A 14,374-nucleotide genomic window follows, 5' to 3' on the forward strand; every position below is an offset into this window, starting at 1 on the left:
AGGTCTCAGTCTAGTGCTCTGCCCTCTAAGCCACACTGTTCCTTCCTATTTAGAAAAAGGTGGTTGGTGTGTGTGACGGGTGCACTCACCCCGCACTGGACGGGGAAGGGTTAACTCCTCAGTGTGGGCTGGGGAAGCCATGCCCCCATGTCCAAACTGGGCATGCTCACAGTGTAGCAACCGTATAAGAGGGAGCAGCCCCCGTCAGTCTGGTCTAGTCGCCAGAGAAGATGGACATATGCTGCAGCCTCCAGCCCGGGAGCGGTGGAAGCCCCAGACTGCGGGAGCCAGAGACACCGAGACTCAGGCAGACAGCCAGGTACCTGAGGACGCCACTTGGAGGTCAGAGCCCCTGGGATTGGTGCATCCAGAGGAGCCCAGAGACCCTGAAGATGTCTACATCAGGACTACAGAAGTCACGATAGGAAGTAGCCCCGGGAGGGACTAGCCATTGTCCCTACAGCAGTCAGCGTGGTTCTGGTGAATCCCCTCTACGTGGCGAGCTCACTTGCACATTACCAGGGCCCTGGGTTGAGACCCGGTGGAGCAGGGAGGGCCTGGGTCTCCCTACCCTGGCTGCCGCCCCTCTGGGAGGCGGCCTAACCCTGTTGACTCCGGCCACTAAATCTAACTGCCCTGGGAGTCAGGGTATTGTCATTGACTCTGGCCGCTAGGCCTTACAGCCCTATAGCAAAGAGCCAGGCGGTAGACTTAAACCGTTAGGCCTCACTGCCTAGAAGCAAATGGCGGCTTGAGGGATAGGGTGCACTCACCCTGCACTGGACGGGACCCCCAACCTGTCACAGTGTGTCACTCTGAGAGAACCAGGATGCTCATATTAATCAGGGGAAAGGAAACCTGGTCAAAATGGGCTAGTGATTTTGGGAGCCTCAATTTCTGGGAGTTTGACACCACAAAGGGCCCTAATTTCCTGAGGGCGGGTGTCCAGCACTTTCTTTACAGCATTTACATTGGCGACATGGGAAGATAGGTTTGTGTCAGAAAAGCAAAGCAACAGAAACCCCTGCAGAGAAAGCCCCCCGCAGCTAAGAAAGCCCAGAGCGGGGAAGAGCACAGTCCACACCGAAGCACGTAGAACGAGGCCTGGCATGTCCACAGAGGTAAATGCTCACCCTCGTATAGTGCTCAGCTTCGGCGCCATCCAAGAGGTCATCTTCATCATCGCTGTCGTTGCCCACCCCACTGCCGGCATGCAGCTGGCACTCACCTGGGAAGGAGCACAAGCCAACATTGTGCATCAAGGGCTTGGTAGCCCCAGCACCACTCAGGGACGAGATTTCAGAGCGGCAGGCTGAAGCATTCCAGCCATCGCGCGGCTGAAGGAACATTGTCTGTTGGCTACCCTTGGGTTGCCATGTGGCTGGTTTTTAACCAGCCTTGCTGGTTTTCTTACGGCTGCAGCTGCTGGTGAAAAGATTTTTTTTTTTTTTCTACTTGGGACAGTTAAACATAAAAATAAACTTAGTGTTCTGGTGTGCGGGCGTGTACAATGGTTCTCTAGCACATTTCAGTAACCGTTAGCCAGGGCTGGCATTGGGACCCTTTTTGTTGGTGGTGGTGTTGGGTGGGGAAGCCAATGTGTCTCAGAGATGGCAACCCAACGGGCCTATACTGGTGTTCCTCTTATAACGCCTCTCGGGGGCAGCTCCTGCTCCTATTGGAGTCATTGGCATCAAGAGGTGCTCATGGGCCCATGCTTTCCTAACACACTGCCTTAGTGTGTGATCATGTCTCACCCTAGTGGCTGATCCAAGGAATATACGCTATGTCACCCTACTACAGCACAGGGAAGTCTCCTTTAGCTCAAGAGATATAGGTCAGCATTCCTGGAGCTGACGGTTCCAGATGCGATGTGTCTTGATGACAGTGGTGTATGTGGCCATGGTTCACAACCTGTATCTTCTTATAAAACTTGTATCATCTTATATCCTCTCACTAGTTGCTCTTCCTGCTGCAGACCCATCTTCCAGCTCTTTGATGTAAAAGATTCACCAACATGGACTCACTAGGCCTAATTAAGAGGTGATGGTTAAATTACATGACAGGAGATTGGTGTGAGTCTGAGTCTCGGAGAACCTCAGTGAGTCTAAGCCAGTGATTCTAAAGTTCAGTTTAGATTTGCTTATTCTTACCTCTAACTCCAGCCCAATATAATTTTGCTCCTGATCCTCACCTGCCCCCTTATATAAAGCAGGGACAATCAAGAGAAAATCCAGATCTCTTCACCCTTCTGTGCTAACCCGTCTATATTAATGGATCACAACCCTTGATTTCCAGACCTGATACTACTGTAAGGAGTAGCTCCATTGCTCTCAATGGGAGTCAATACTGCTTTGAAAAGCACAGATAATCCACAACCCCAAACAGTAACATTCCCAGAGAAGCAGCTGTGTTAGTCTGTATCCGCAAAAAGAAAAAGGAGGACTTGTGGCACCTTAGAGACTAACAAATTTACTTGAGCATAAGTTTTCGTGAGCTACAGCTCACTTCATCGGATGCAAGCAGTGGAAAATACAGTGGGGAGATTTTATATACACAGAGAACATAAAACAATGGGTGTTACCATACCTGATCACTCTTGTTACAGTGTGTATGGTAACACCCATTGTTTCATGTTCTCTGTGTATATAAATCTCCCACTGTATTTTCCACTACATGCATCCGATGAAGTGAGCTGTAGGTCACGAAAACTTATGCTCAAATAAATTTGTTAGTCTCTAAGGTGCCACAAGTCCTCCTGTTCTTATTCCCAGAGAGCCCTTTAGCCAAACCCGAGATGGACAAAACGCCCATTTATAGGAATTGGGGAAATTTTGATTATCACTGGCAAGAACCCCCAGTTATGACATTATCAAGGCCCAGCAAGGTACTCATGTGCTTAAAGATAGGCATGTGATTAAGAGCACTGCTGAATCAGAGCTTAAATCGGAAAAACAGAAGTCTCAGAACAGGCATCAATTGTTAGAGTGAAAAAGGATCAACATTATGGAGGTTCCAATTTACCATCGCCCCTCCTGATACACACTATTCTGAAGTGTACAACAGGCTGGGCTCACACGAACCAAGAAAGCAGAAGATTTGGGAACCTCCACTAGTACCACACTGAGTGGTCAGAGCAGCCCACTGCTACGATTTCCTTTTAAACGGCATTAAAAAAGCTGACTTACTGTTGATGTCTGGCAAGCTGTAAACTCGGTCATGAAGACCTAAGTACGAAGAAAAATAAACACTTTCTACAGGTATGTTACACAAAGCAACTTCCAGAGCCAAGCTTAGCAGGAGCTCGAGTCTGTTCTCCAGCATTCTCAAGGCACAATCAGAAAAGAAAATTTAAAAAACTGGACCATGAGTTTGGAGTCAGAACCGGACTCAACATCAGTGAGATTTTGCCCCATGCTCCAGAGTCATAAAAAGGCTTAATGCAGCTAGTTCACACTTTATGTATTTGGCACCAACATCTGCACAGTGCTTTCCTGCAACAAACACACAGTTGGTTTTGTTACCTTATTTAATAGCCTGACTAGGGAGTCGTGGGTGATGGGCACTTCTCAGTGTCAGGCCTTAGGATAACGTATGGCAAAGGTCCTGTTCCACTGGGATTCATTCAGCATCACCACAGGACTGAGTCACCTCCCAGTGGAATCCATGGAGACTGTCACTGACGTCAGTGGGATTTGGGTCAGGACCCAGGACAGCAGGCATGAATGGGCACTATATCTGCAGATACTCCTGGGGCACATCTGGGATCACTTGAGTGGCTCTGCCACTTCCTTCCAAGAGCTCAGAGAGGGCATAGTTGGATCACTGCTCTTCTGCTCATGCCAAGTTTGCACCAGGCTCCGTTCCATCACCCCTTCCTGTCCAGCATGTCTATGGAGCAGCCATAGCAAGTAGGCATGGAATATAATATGCATGATACCCACCTAAGCCAGCTGGTTCAGGGTGACTTAGCCAGCACCTAACACACAGTGGGGCACGCATGAGGGACAGGTAGCAGAGACTCAGCCAGGAAAAGAACAAGAATGCTTAAAACAATGGGAAGTAAAAGATGGAAGTGACCAAGGCTATATTGCTTGACTGCGGGGTATGCCTGCCACTTATTACTAGGCTCACAGCTAGGGGGTGCTGCTGGCCAGCTGGCCCATTAGCAGTGGTTGCTAACAGTGCTACATACCATTGTGTCCTTTTCTTTCGGCCGCTGCCCATGCCCCAGTTATCGCTGCCCTTGCCATCTCCAGGCCGGGTTGCAGTAACATGCTCTACCCGAGGCTCTGCCTTAACACCACTGAGAAACCGCAGCTGGGGCAGAAAGTGGCGGCTTGTTTGTGAAGCGACACTCCACGCAGCGAGCCCACGACACCTGTGCCCTGATCAGTGCTGCCTGCAACGTGATTTCACGGTGAGGCTGCAGGTGCTGGGGGCCAGCGAGGCTCTGAATGGTTTGGGCCTTGCCTGAAAGCCTGAGTGATGTGTGTGCACCTGCCAGGAGCCGAGGCGTGAGAGCTAACCAGGCCTTCCACAGCTAGCTGGGGGCGGCAGAGCTCTTAGGGCACAGTACTCAGCTGTCCAATTCACTTCCCCACTGAGGGGTTGGAGGGCTTCTGAAGCTCATGACATGCTGCGAGGCTCATCCGTTTCCCCATGTTTTTCAAGGGATCATGCAGGGATGGAAAGGAGGGCGGATAAATATATTGGGGTGGGTTGTATCGGACTGCATGGCCAAGCACGGCATGGGCACTGTTAGGACGACATTAACAACCCGTTAAGACCCTGATTCCCCAATGTAATTAAGCAAATGCCAAACGTTAAGTTTCAATGGGGCTAAACATACGTACTTAACGTTAAATTCCCTGCAGAATCTAGGATTCAGCAGTGTGTCTGGTAGATGACAGGGTGCTGCACAAATCATAAAGGCCTAGCATTACTCTATCATGTTGCCCATAGTAAATGCTAGTTATTATAAGAAGATTAACTCCGTGAAAGGAGCCTGCCAATTTTACCGGTACTTTAATTGATAAAAAATTACTAGCCCTTCTGTGATGAAAAAAGACTAAGCAAATTACGATCCTTCATTCTCATTTCAGTATTCCCTTTGTTTTGTTTTAAGCTAAACACCTCAATGCTCTTTACTCTTTCGGTGTACTGCTGAGAACGGTGCTCATTAGATCCAGCAATCATTTTAATTTCATACTAAATACTATCTACACCCTGGGCTTCTAATTGTATTTCCATGAACTAGTGGACTTCGGAAAAGAATAAGGATATTCAGGCTTAATCAATGTACACCCATGGCATCAGTGCATCCTATTTGCTGGGACCTCACAGTGGGAAAAGAATCCCCCCACCCCGATCTCACCATAGACAACAGAACCAGTTCTCAAAGGTGTGCATTCAGAAATAGCAGTAAAACTGTATCATGTTGGCAGCAGCTAATTGTTACAGAGTTCTATAGTTAAGCATATGATGCTGATGGTAGCCTTGTTGATAAATCCAATCCCTGGACTGCCACACTGAAAACGTTTATATGCCATCAGGCCACTCTCTAGAATACCGAAGACCTGTTCCAAAGGCTTTAACAACAGTGTTGTCAGTCTTTAAAACTGTCCCACGCTGCCACCTACTGGCACGTCAGTATACAAACATTTATCAGCGTGCAGAAAACGATCAGACGAGAAACCCGCCTTGTGTAAACAGCCCTCGGTCGGATGAAGTCAATTATTTAAAAGCAGCCGCGCTCCTTGGGTTTCTTTATGTTAGGAAGCATAAATGTTGGCTTAGGACTAACTTTTCTGCTGCTCTGGAGCAGAGCATGGCACAGAGGAGACTAGGGGGACGGGGAAGGTGAATTCAAACCCCGTCCCTTCAGCCGGTTGCGGGCCAAACTAGAGCGCGTCTGAATTAACTGAGGGCTGTTTTAGCTTCCATTGGCTTGAAATAAGACCCTCAGGGTCATTACACAGACTGGGCTCAACAGATCACAGTGCACTCTAGCCCTGCACCCAACACATCTCTGTCTCGGGTTCAGAGGAGACCATGGGCACCAGGTTTGTATAATTTTTGGTGGTGCCCAGAATGGGTCCAAGCAGAGCCATCCATCCATAGGATGGCCTGGGGCAACCGCCCCGGGCCCCACGCTTTGAGGGGTTCCGTGCTTCAGGGGGATACAGGGTCCAGGGCAGCCTGGGGGCTTAGCAGCAAGTGACCCAGCCCCAGCCCACCCCGCTTCTCTCCGCTCCATCCCGCCAGTGCCAGGTGTCGCTCGGGGGAGGAAGCCAGAAAGAGGCGTGTTGTGGCGGCGGCTTGCGGGAAGGGGTGGAATGGGGGTGGAGCAGGGGCAGGAAGAGGCTGGGTGGGAGCTTGGGGGAAAGAATGGAGGGGGGGCGGGGCAGAGAAGGGGCAGGAAGAGGGGGGGCATAGCACAGCGGGGCAGGCTGGGGCCGGGTCTCTCGCTGCTGCCGGTGCCAGGCCCCCTGCTAATCCCCCAGGGCTTCCTGGACCCCGCGTCCCTCTGAAGTGCAGGGGCCCCCAAACCATGGGCCGAGAATGGTTGCCCCGGTCCGTCCTATGGACGGGACGGCTCTGAAAATATAAGCCCAAACATTGGTGGAGCTGGGTCCATGTTCCTGAATATTGGTGGAGCACGGGCACCGTGGGCCCATATAACTCGTTGCCTATGGGGGAGACAGCTCTGGCAGCTGTTCCTACCTAGGAAAATCCTCACCTACCCTTTTAGGGCAGCTTTAGTGTCCCTGTGTGCAGCGCAAAGAGGCCTTAGCCTGGGCTGGAATCTGGCCCTCACTTATAGGCTTAGAGATATTTTAAACAACAGTGAGAATACTGATATAAAAGCACCATATTTGTATATTTTTTATATGTAGATGCACAGCAGACACACACATATATATACCCACACACATCCAGATTCATCCCTGGTATCAATGGAGTTACACCAGGGATACATTTTACCTAGTCAGTTTGAGTCTCTGTTTGAGACAATCCAAATTTTGTAGCTGGTGAACTGAAGCCCGGAAAGATTAAAAGACTTGCCAGAGGTTACTCAGGAAATCTGTGGCAGAGCAGCTAATTAAGTGAATCCTAATTAACTGAATCTTTGTCTCATTTACTAACAGCAAAAAATACCAATAACTTAGCATTAATTGGTATTATATTATTATAAGTACTAGTATGTAAGCCTCTGACTGCCAGATGCTGGGACTAGATGATGTTCAGTAATTGCCCTGTTCTGTGCATTTCCTCTAAAGCATCTGGCACTGGCCAGTGTTGGAAGACACGATATTGGGCTAGATGGATCATTGGTCTGACCCGTATGGCCGTTTTTATGTATCTGTGTTGTATATCTTCGAAGAGTCACGTAACACCAACAGACGCCGCTCATCAGCGTGGGGGATTGAACCTGGGACCTCTAGAGCTAAATGCATGAGCCTCTACTGCATGCGCTAAGCTCTACGTAGCTCTCAACCGAGGCTGCAGAGCAGACTCATTAATCTCTCTCTCTAAGTGGTCTCGGTGCCACTAGATGGGGCAGAACACCGCACCCAGGAGGCGTGTGGGTTACACTTGCACAACCATTAGTTAAATACGCATGTGAGGCAGATCAAAAGGAGTGCAGCCCTTCGCCATACCTAGCAACGTTGGGTTCATTTGCTGCCCATGCTGTAGCCTGCCGTAGAGAGACCGCATCACTTTAGCACTTCCAAACCGCTTGAAACGGGATCTCACGTGTTCATAATACCAGTCCAGGGAGCCAATCTTCACAATCCTGCCCAAAGAGAAAGAGAGAGAGAGGCGGTAACTAACAGACATGAGCCAGAGCGGTCGTGCTTTCATTGGCCAATGTCTGATCCGATCCATCCTAGTCAATGCAAGGACTCTCGCTGACCTTAGTTTACTGAGTGTTGGATTGGGCCCCAGTGGAAGACACAGAGAAAGGCAAGATGTTGGGTTTATTTCCCTACTGTACTACCCTGCACACACATATGTATCCTCCTTTCCACTTAGAGCCAGTAAACAATAGTGGACCTGGAGCCTCCGATGTCTCTTTACTCCCCATCTCTCTGGGGCATCCACAACATAGAAGTGTAACTGCAAAAGGGATATTCACATTGGTTAAGTTGCCGTGTTTTCAGGGCGGTGGTATGTTGCCTGGAGTTTCAACCTTAATAAAAATGCTCCCTGCCTGCAGTACAAATATGGCGGGTGTCCGGAGTTGTTTTGGCATTTGGTCACTATTTGCTCCCCCAACACTAATGGTCTAACCTCTCTCTGACTCGTTATCAATGGAAACTCCGGCTGTGTGCAGCGGAAGGATCTGATAGCCTGTTCCAGAAGACAAGATCATGAAGGGGCCCACTCTATGCTCGGTCACACACCCACACAAATCCCAGAGCACAGACTGCTTCAGAGGGTCCACGCCCGGGGTGATAATCCCTTCCACTCAGCTGCTCTGAGACACCAGCGCCTTCGGTTTCAGACTGAGTGCTGAGACTACCAGGAGCCTCCTTGTATAGTGCATCTCAGGCAAGGACGTCACCATCCGAGTCCCTACGCCTGGGGAGTGCAAGGTTCATTCCCTCCCTGCACCCTGGGAGAAGAGGGGCATATTGCTCCAGAAGACGGGGAGGGGAAAAGACAGGGACATAGCACCATCTCCTCCTGGGGGCAGAAAGGCCCTATTTACAGTCCAACTCCAGCCAGCTCCTTTAGGGCCTAACCGAGCTCTCCAATGAATCCTTACTCCTCTTTTCTTTGCCAATACAGCAGTGCCCGTATTTAGATGAGAACACGGCCCAGGGCTGCCCTGTTCTCTCCCCCACAGGAGGAAAGGTGCTGAGAGCTGCAGCGGGTCACTGCTCACACCCAAGGAGAGAGGCTGTGCTCTCTGCTACTAGGCACCCAGAAGGTGTAGAGGGGGCCCTGGAAAGTTCAGGAAAATGACCTGAAAATAACAGGAACTGCCCAGCAACTACAACATCAAAACCCTTTGGAGAGGGAACTTGCATGTGAGACCCTTTGTGATCCTTGACCATGGCTTTACTTTGCCTAATCTTTGGGGTTACTCATAATAATAGTGCCTAGCTCTTATGGAGCATCATTCACATGTAGATTTCAAAACACTTCACAAAGGAGGGCAGTATTATGATCCCCATTGTACAGATGGGGAAACTGAGGCACAGAGAGATGAAGCAACTTGCCCCAGGCCAGCAATAGGCTTGTGGCAAAGTTGAAAATAGAACCTAGCTCTCCCGAGTGTCTTGCTTAGGGCCCGCCCACTAGGCCACACTGCCTCTCATCTCCAGCTCCATTGCATTGTGAAACCCCTTCGTCCGCGGGGCTGCTGATCCCTGCCCTTCTACCTGGATAAGCGGCAAGGGTCACAGATCCAGGCTTGCTCCTTTTTATTGTAGCGGCTGCAGTTCTTGCAGGTGTAGAAATGGCAGTCCAAGCACCGGCGCTTGCTGTTCACCAGGAACTTGAAGGGCCGTAGGCAGTGGACACAGTGGGTCTCGTTGAGGTGGGATTGATTGGACAAGAGCTCCCTTTTGGTGCTCTCTTTTTCAATCTTGCATTTCAGTTCCCTACAAAAGCCAGACACTGACATCAGGAAACGAGGAACAGACATGGCTACACTACATGGGTTGAATCTGGAAGCAGCCCTGAGGACTCTCAGCTGGGAGACCAGCTGACTCAACAGTAATCGTTAAGCACACCAACCCCAGTTCTGCTCTGAATTACGTTGCTGTAAATCTGGAGTGATCGTCCCTTGCTATCACACAGCTCTTTTCATCTCTACAAGTCAACGTGCTTTACAAAGGGGTCAGAATTGTTATCCTCATTTTACAGATGGAGAAACTGAGGCACAGGGAGAGAGGTGACTTACCCCAAGTCAGCCAGCAGGCCAGTGGAAGAGCCAGCAATAGAAAGAACCCAGGTCTCCAGAATCCCAGTGGAGTGCTCTAGCCACTAGGCTATACCTCTCTACTGTATACCACTGAAAGCAATGGCGACCCTCTGGATTTCCATCAGTGTATCTGAGCATGGAATTTGGCCCATTAATGGATTTGTTTATCCTGTGTGACTTTGTCCAAGTATAATTTCATTTAGCTCTGCATCCTTCCACATGACAAGCTCCATGACATTTAGAAATCACTCTAGTGTTTTCCAAGCCCCATGGCTTGTTGGAACTCTGCTCTGTTATCACTAATGAAACAAGTATTAGAAACCAGCAGAGCTGGGCCAAAGAGGCAGTGTTTGGCTCTGGATCCAGATTAGATTTAGGCTCGGGCCTGGGTGCAAGGCCAAATGGGCTATATGGGTCAGGTTTGCTGAAATCCATTGCTGACAAGGGTTGTTGGGCATGTTTGGTATTTAACTGAGAGTATAAATGGGCCACTTTTAGCACAGTGACAGAATGCATTACACTCTTTGCCAGCAGATCAAGGGACGTGATCGTTCCCCTCTATTCAACATTGGTGAGGCCTCATCTGGAGTACTGTGTCCAGTTTTGGGCCCCACACTACAAGAAGGATGTGGACAAATTGGAAAGCATCTGGCAAAGGGCAACAAAAATGATTAGGGGAGTGGAACACAACTTATGAGGAGAGGCTGAGGGAACTGGGATTGTTTAGTCTGCAGAAGAGAAGAATGAGGGGGGATTTGATAGCTGCTTTCCACTACCTGAAAGGGGGTTCCAAAAAGCATGGATCTAGACCAGTGCTACTGAAAGTGGTGGTCCGCGGACCACTGCCGGTCCGCGAGCCATCGGCTGCCCGTGTGCGCGCACATTGGAAAAAAAATTGCCGGTCCCTCAGATCAGATAGCTTGAGAAGCACTGGTCTAGACTGTTCTCAGTGGTAGCAGATGACAGAACAAGGAATAATGGTCTCAAGTTGCAGTGGGGGAGGTTTAGGTTGGATGTTAGGAAAAACTTTTTCACTCGGAGGGTGGTGAAACACTGGAATGCGTTACCTAGGGAGGTGGTAGAATCTCCTTCCTTAGAGGTTTTAAAGATCAGGCTTGACAAAGCCATGGCTGGGATGATTTAGTTGGGGATTGGTCCTGCTTTAAGCAGAGGGTTGGACTAGATGACCTCCTGAGGTCCCTTCCAACCCTGATATTCTCTGATTCTATGAAATCCTGCCAGGTAGCCCTGGTAGATTTTGGTTGTAAACAGTAGAAACCTCAGTAGATCAGCTGTTCTCACAAGATTTTGGCTGAATCCAAAACCACAAAACAGACCCATTGGGCTTAGGTTCCCCTGTGGAATTAAAAGCCGTAGGACCAGATGCTTAGAACTTCAATGACGCTTACACTAGCAGAGGGTCTGGCCCAATAATTCTAAACCACGGCCTAAACATGCTGATCACTATTGCCACATTGTTTACTTGTTACTTCCAGATCTGTCTGTACTATCTGTTGTCTCTTGTCTTATACTTAGATTGTAAGTCTCTGGGGACTTTTTGCTGACTATCTATTGAGCATCTAGCACAATGGGGTCCTAGTTCATGAACAGGGAATCTAGGCATGATGATTATACAGATAATACACACAATAATAAATAATAAAATAATCATAATTTATTTCTGCTTTTCAATTCTCCCCACTCCCCTTAGGAGCTTCACGGGTAGGTTATTTTCATAGGAGTTTGGCTGTGAATTGGGGTTTTGGATATCTTCAGTATAGACCTGTTACCTAGAAGAAGAGGAGCTGTTTGAATACATATGTCTTCACTGGAAAGTGCTCTATTTACAATTAACATGGTAGGGAACCGAGATTTCACTATCAGTTCTTACAGTTTTTGGACCCATTCCACAGTCCTGCAGTACTAAAGTCCATGAAACATCTACAGTTTAAAAACCGTAGAAAGGTCTCAGAACGCCACGTGTCAGTTACGAAGAAAGCAACCATGTGAGACGTTCATGACAATCCCATGAACGGCTGTCTAATACAGTGTGCGCTTTGAAAGCAATCTTGGCTGGAACTTTGTTAAGAGTCTATTGTGAGGCAAGCATTTCATTTGCTTTTAGGATATGCTTCCCAGTCTGGACAACTGGCAATCCTCAATGCAGGAAGCGCTCCACGTGGCCTGCATTTCAAGCAGCAGCCAGGGTTGGTAAAGGCACATTCCAAATCAGCTGAGCAAGAACAGTGTCCTAATGGCAGATCTGTGGCAATACCTGAAGGATTTCTATTTGTTTGCAGTGCAGTGCGTTAGCTAGTACATACCACAGCTTGTTTGCCTTTTGGGTTATGATTAAGAAGCGTCATGTTTGACTTGTAGGAAGGGTCCTTGAAGGCTTGTTTTCCATCTAGGCAGGGCTGGAAAGCTGCCACTTCCTGAACACAGTTAACACGGCCGTTCCACATGGACTAGAAACCTCAGTAGCTCAGCTGTTCTCACAAGATTTAGTTGCGTCCAGGGTAGCCACCCTAGCTGTACACCATTGTAATGCTTTTATCAAGGGGTTAATAAATGGATGTCAGTACGACCCACTAACAGAAAGATTAAAATGCCAGGTCAACAAAGCCAGTTCGGAAGAAAAGAAGAAACCATTCGACTTCATGAACATTTTTCAATATTGGGTGGCAGTGGAACGGATGGGAAGAGCCCAGGGTTGCGCCCGAGGAAGCACGCAGGGCAGGATCTGTGGGAATTCTCCTTAGAGCCCATCGGCAGCCTGTGCATAAGATTTTCCAGGAGGATGGGGTACTAAGTGTCACCTGCGGCCAGATTCTGACTTAGTGTAAATCAGCACAGCTCCATTTACTTGAATGGAGCTGTGCCGGTTTAGATCAGCTGTGAATCTAGCCCAATGTGAGCCTGCTCCATGCAATTCCGCTGGTGCTTCTGGCCCTGTGAGGTTCACAGTAGCAATAAGTTGTTCATCGCTGAGGATGACTTACAAAAGTACCCCAGCAGCCACCTTTTGTCTACGTAATTGAATCCCCAGCGTCGCTTGCTCATTCGGGAAAGCCCTGGCATTCGCTGCTTCCGGGAGCAAAGCACTTTCATACAGAAGTTGCTGCCAGTGGACCAAATCCTGCTCTCAGTTACACACCGACTTTGGTGGAGCTATGCTGTTTGATGCTAGCTGGCACATACAGGAGTAAAAATCAACGTGAGAGTCGACTCAGGCCCAAACCCTTTATATTTAGTAAACCAAATCTCTCTCAACGGTGTCTCTGTTAAGCAGCAAATTTACCTGTGGTTATGACACAGATCAAGGGCTCTGGCTTTACAAACAACTTTCTAAAAACTGCTTTCGGAAAGGGGGCTGGTTTTTAGCCCTTTCCAAAGGCGGTTTTTGGCAGGGACATCGGTGCCCAAGACAGACCCTCATTCTTCATCCGAGCTGAAGAGCTGCAGGTTTGTGTGTGCTCCGGTTGGCAGTTTGGGTTATGGAATGAAAGAACTCATCAGGTGAAGCAGAACAGAAGTCTCTGGCTACGAGGCAACACACCGTGCCACCCGGGCAGCCCACCTCCTGCATTCTGAGAGTTGCTCTTCAGAGTAGGGATTGTCCTTTTTTATGTTTGTCCAGCACCTTGCACAAGGGGGGTCCAACCAGCGTGTGGCCTTTGAGTAATACTCCAATAGAAATGTTAACTAATAATTGCTCTGTGTTGTGCCCAATGAACTTTCCCACTGCGTACAGTACTCGAGGATCAGAGGGACCTGAAACTTTCACTAGACCAGTTTTTCCTGTTTTCAAAGCCTGCCAGCTCCTCCCTTCCCCTGCCAAGGAGATAACAGGTCTCAGCTGAACCAATTTAAAACCCATAAGAACCACGTGGCCTTTGTTTATTCTTTTCAATAGTCAGGATCGCAGCCAGCTGTTTTGTTACTAAATTCCCTGCAGAATGAGTAAGTGAAGGTGTGGCTGGCATGGGCTGTTATGGAATTACCGGGAAAAGCCTCGAGCAGATTGAGGCCCAAGTCCTCAGTGGCATTCCAGAAAACAGCCGGATAGGCCTGTGGTGGAATACCTGTTGCAGAGGGAGGGTTTGCTGGGTGGCATAGGGCTGGCATACCACTCCCCGGTATAGAAGAATACTGAGGGGATGGCTTCAGGGAAAGCGGGGTGAGATCGAGCTTTTCTGGATTGCAAATGGTTGCCTTGAGTCTGTTCCAGCCTGGGCATAAAGGAGAACAGTAGCCAAAGAGCAAACCATTCCCTGCTGTCACCAGATGTTCCTAAAAACACCTTTGCCCCCATCTTTCCAGGCTGTGCGTCCGGAGGGGCTCAGATGACAGTGCAGGATAGATTCTATGGGCCTGATTGCAACCCCATTAACCCTGGCACAAATCCAGGACAATTCCATTCACCTCAATGGA

At 48.9% G+C, this 14,374-nt stretch overlaps 1 protein-coding gene across 1 annotated transcript in view; it reads right to left on the reverse strand.

Annotated features, from left to right (window-relative positions):
• MLPH (melanophilin) overlaps positions 1 to 14,374 on the reverse strand; it is a 63,524-nt gene that overhangs the window by 41,193 nt on the left and 7,957 nt on the right. The window contains exons 2-5 of the mRNA XM_077829928.1: positions 9,396 to 9,617; positions 7,665 to 7,801; positions 3,189 to 3,227; positions 1,134 to 1,228 (exon numbers count right to left, since the gene is read on the reverse strand). Of these exons, the coding sequence (XP_077686054.1) occupies positions 1,134 to 1,228; positions 3,189 to 3,227; positions 7,665 to 7,801; positions 9,396 to 9,617 (493 nt within the window). The remainder of the gene's footprint in view (positions 1 to 1,133; positions 1,229 to 3,188; positions 3,228 to 7,664; positions 7,802 to 9,395; positions 9,618 to 14,374) is intronic.

Source organism: Eretmochelys imbricata, chromosome 11, assembly GCF_965152235.1.
Source record: "Eretmochelys imbricata isolate rEreImb1 chromosome 11, rEreImb1.hap1, whole genome shotgun sequence".
NCBI lineage: Eukaryota > Metazoa > Chordata > Testudines > Cheloniidae > Eretmochelys > Eretmochelys imbricata.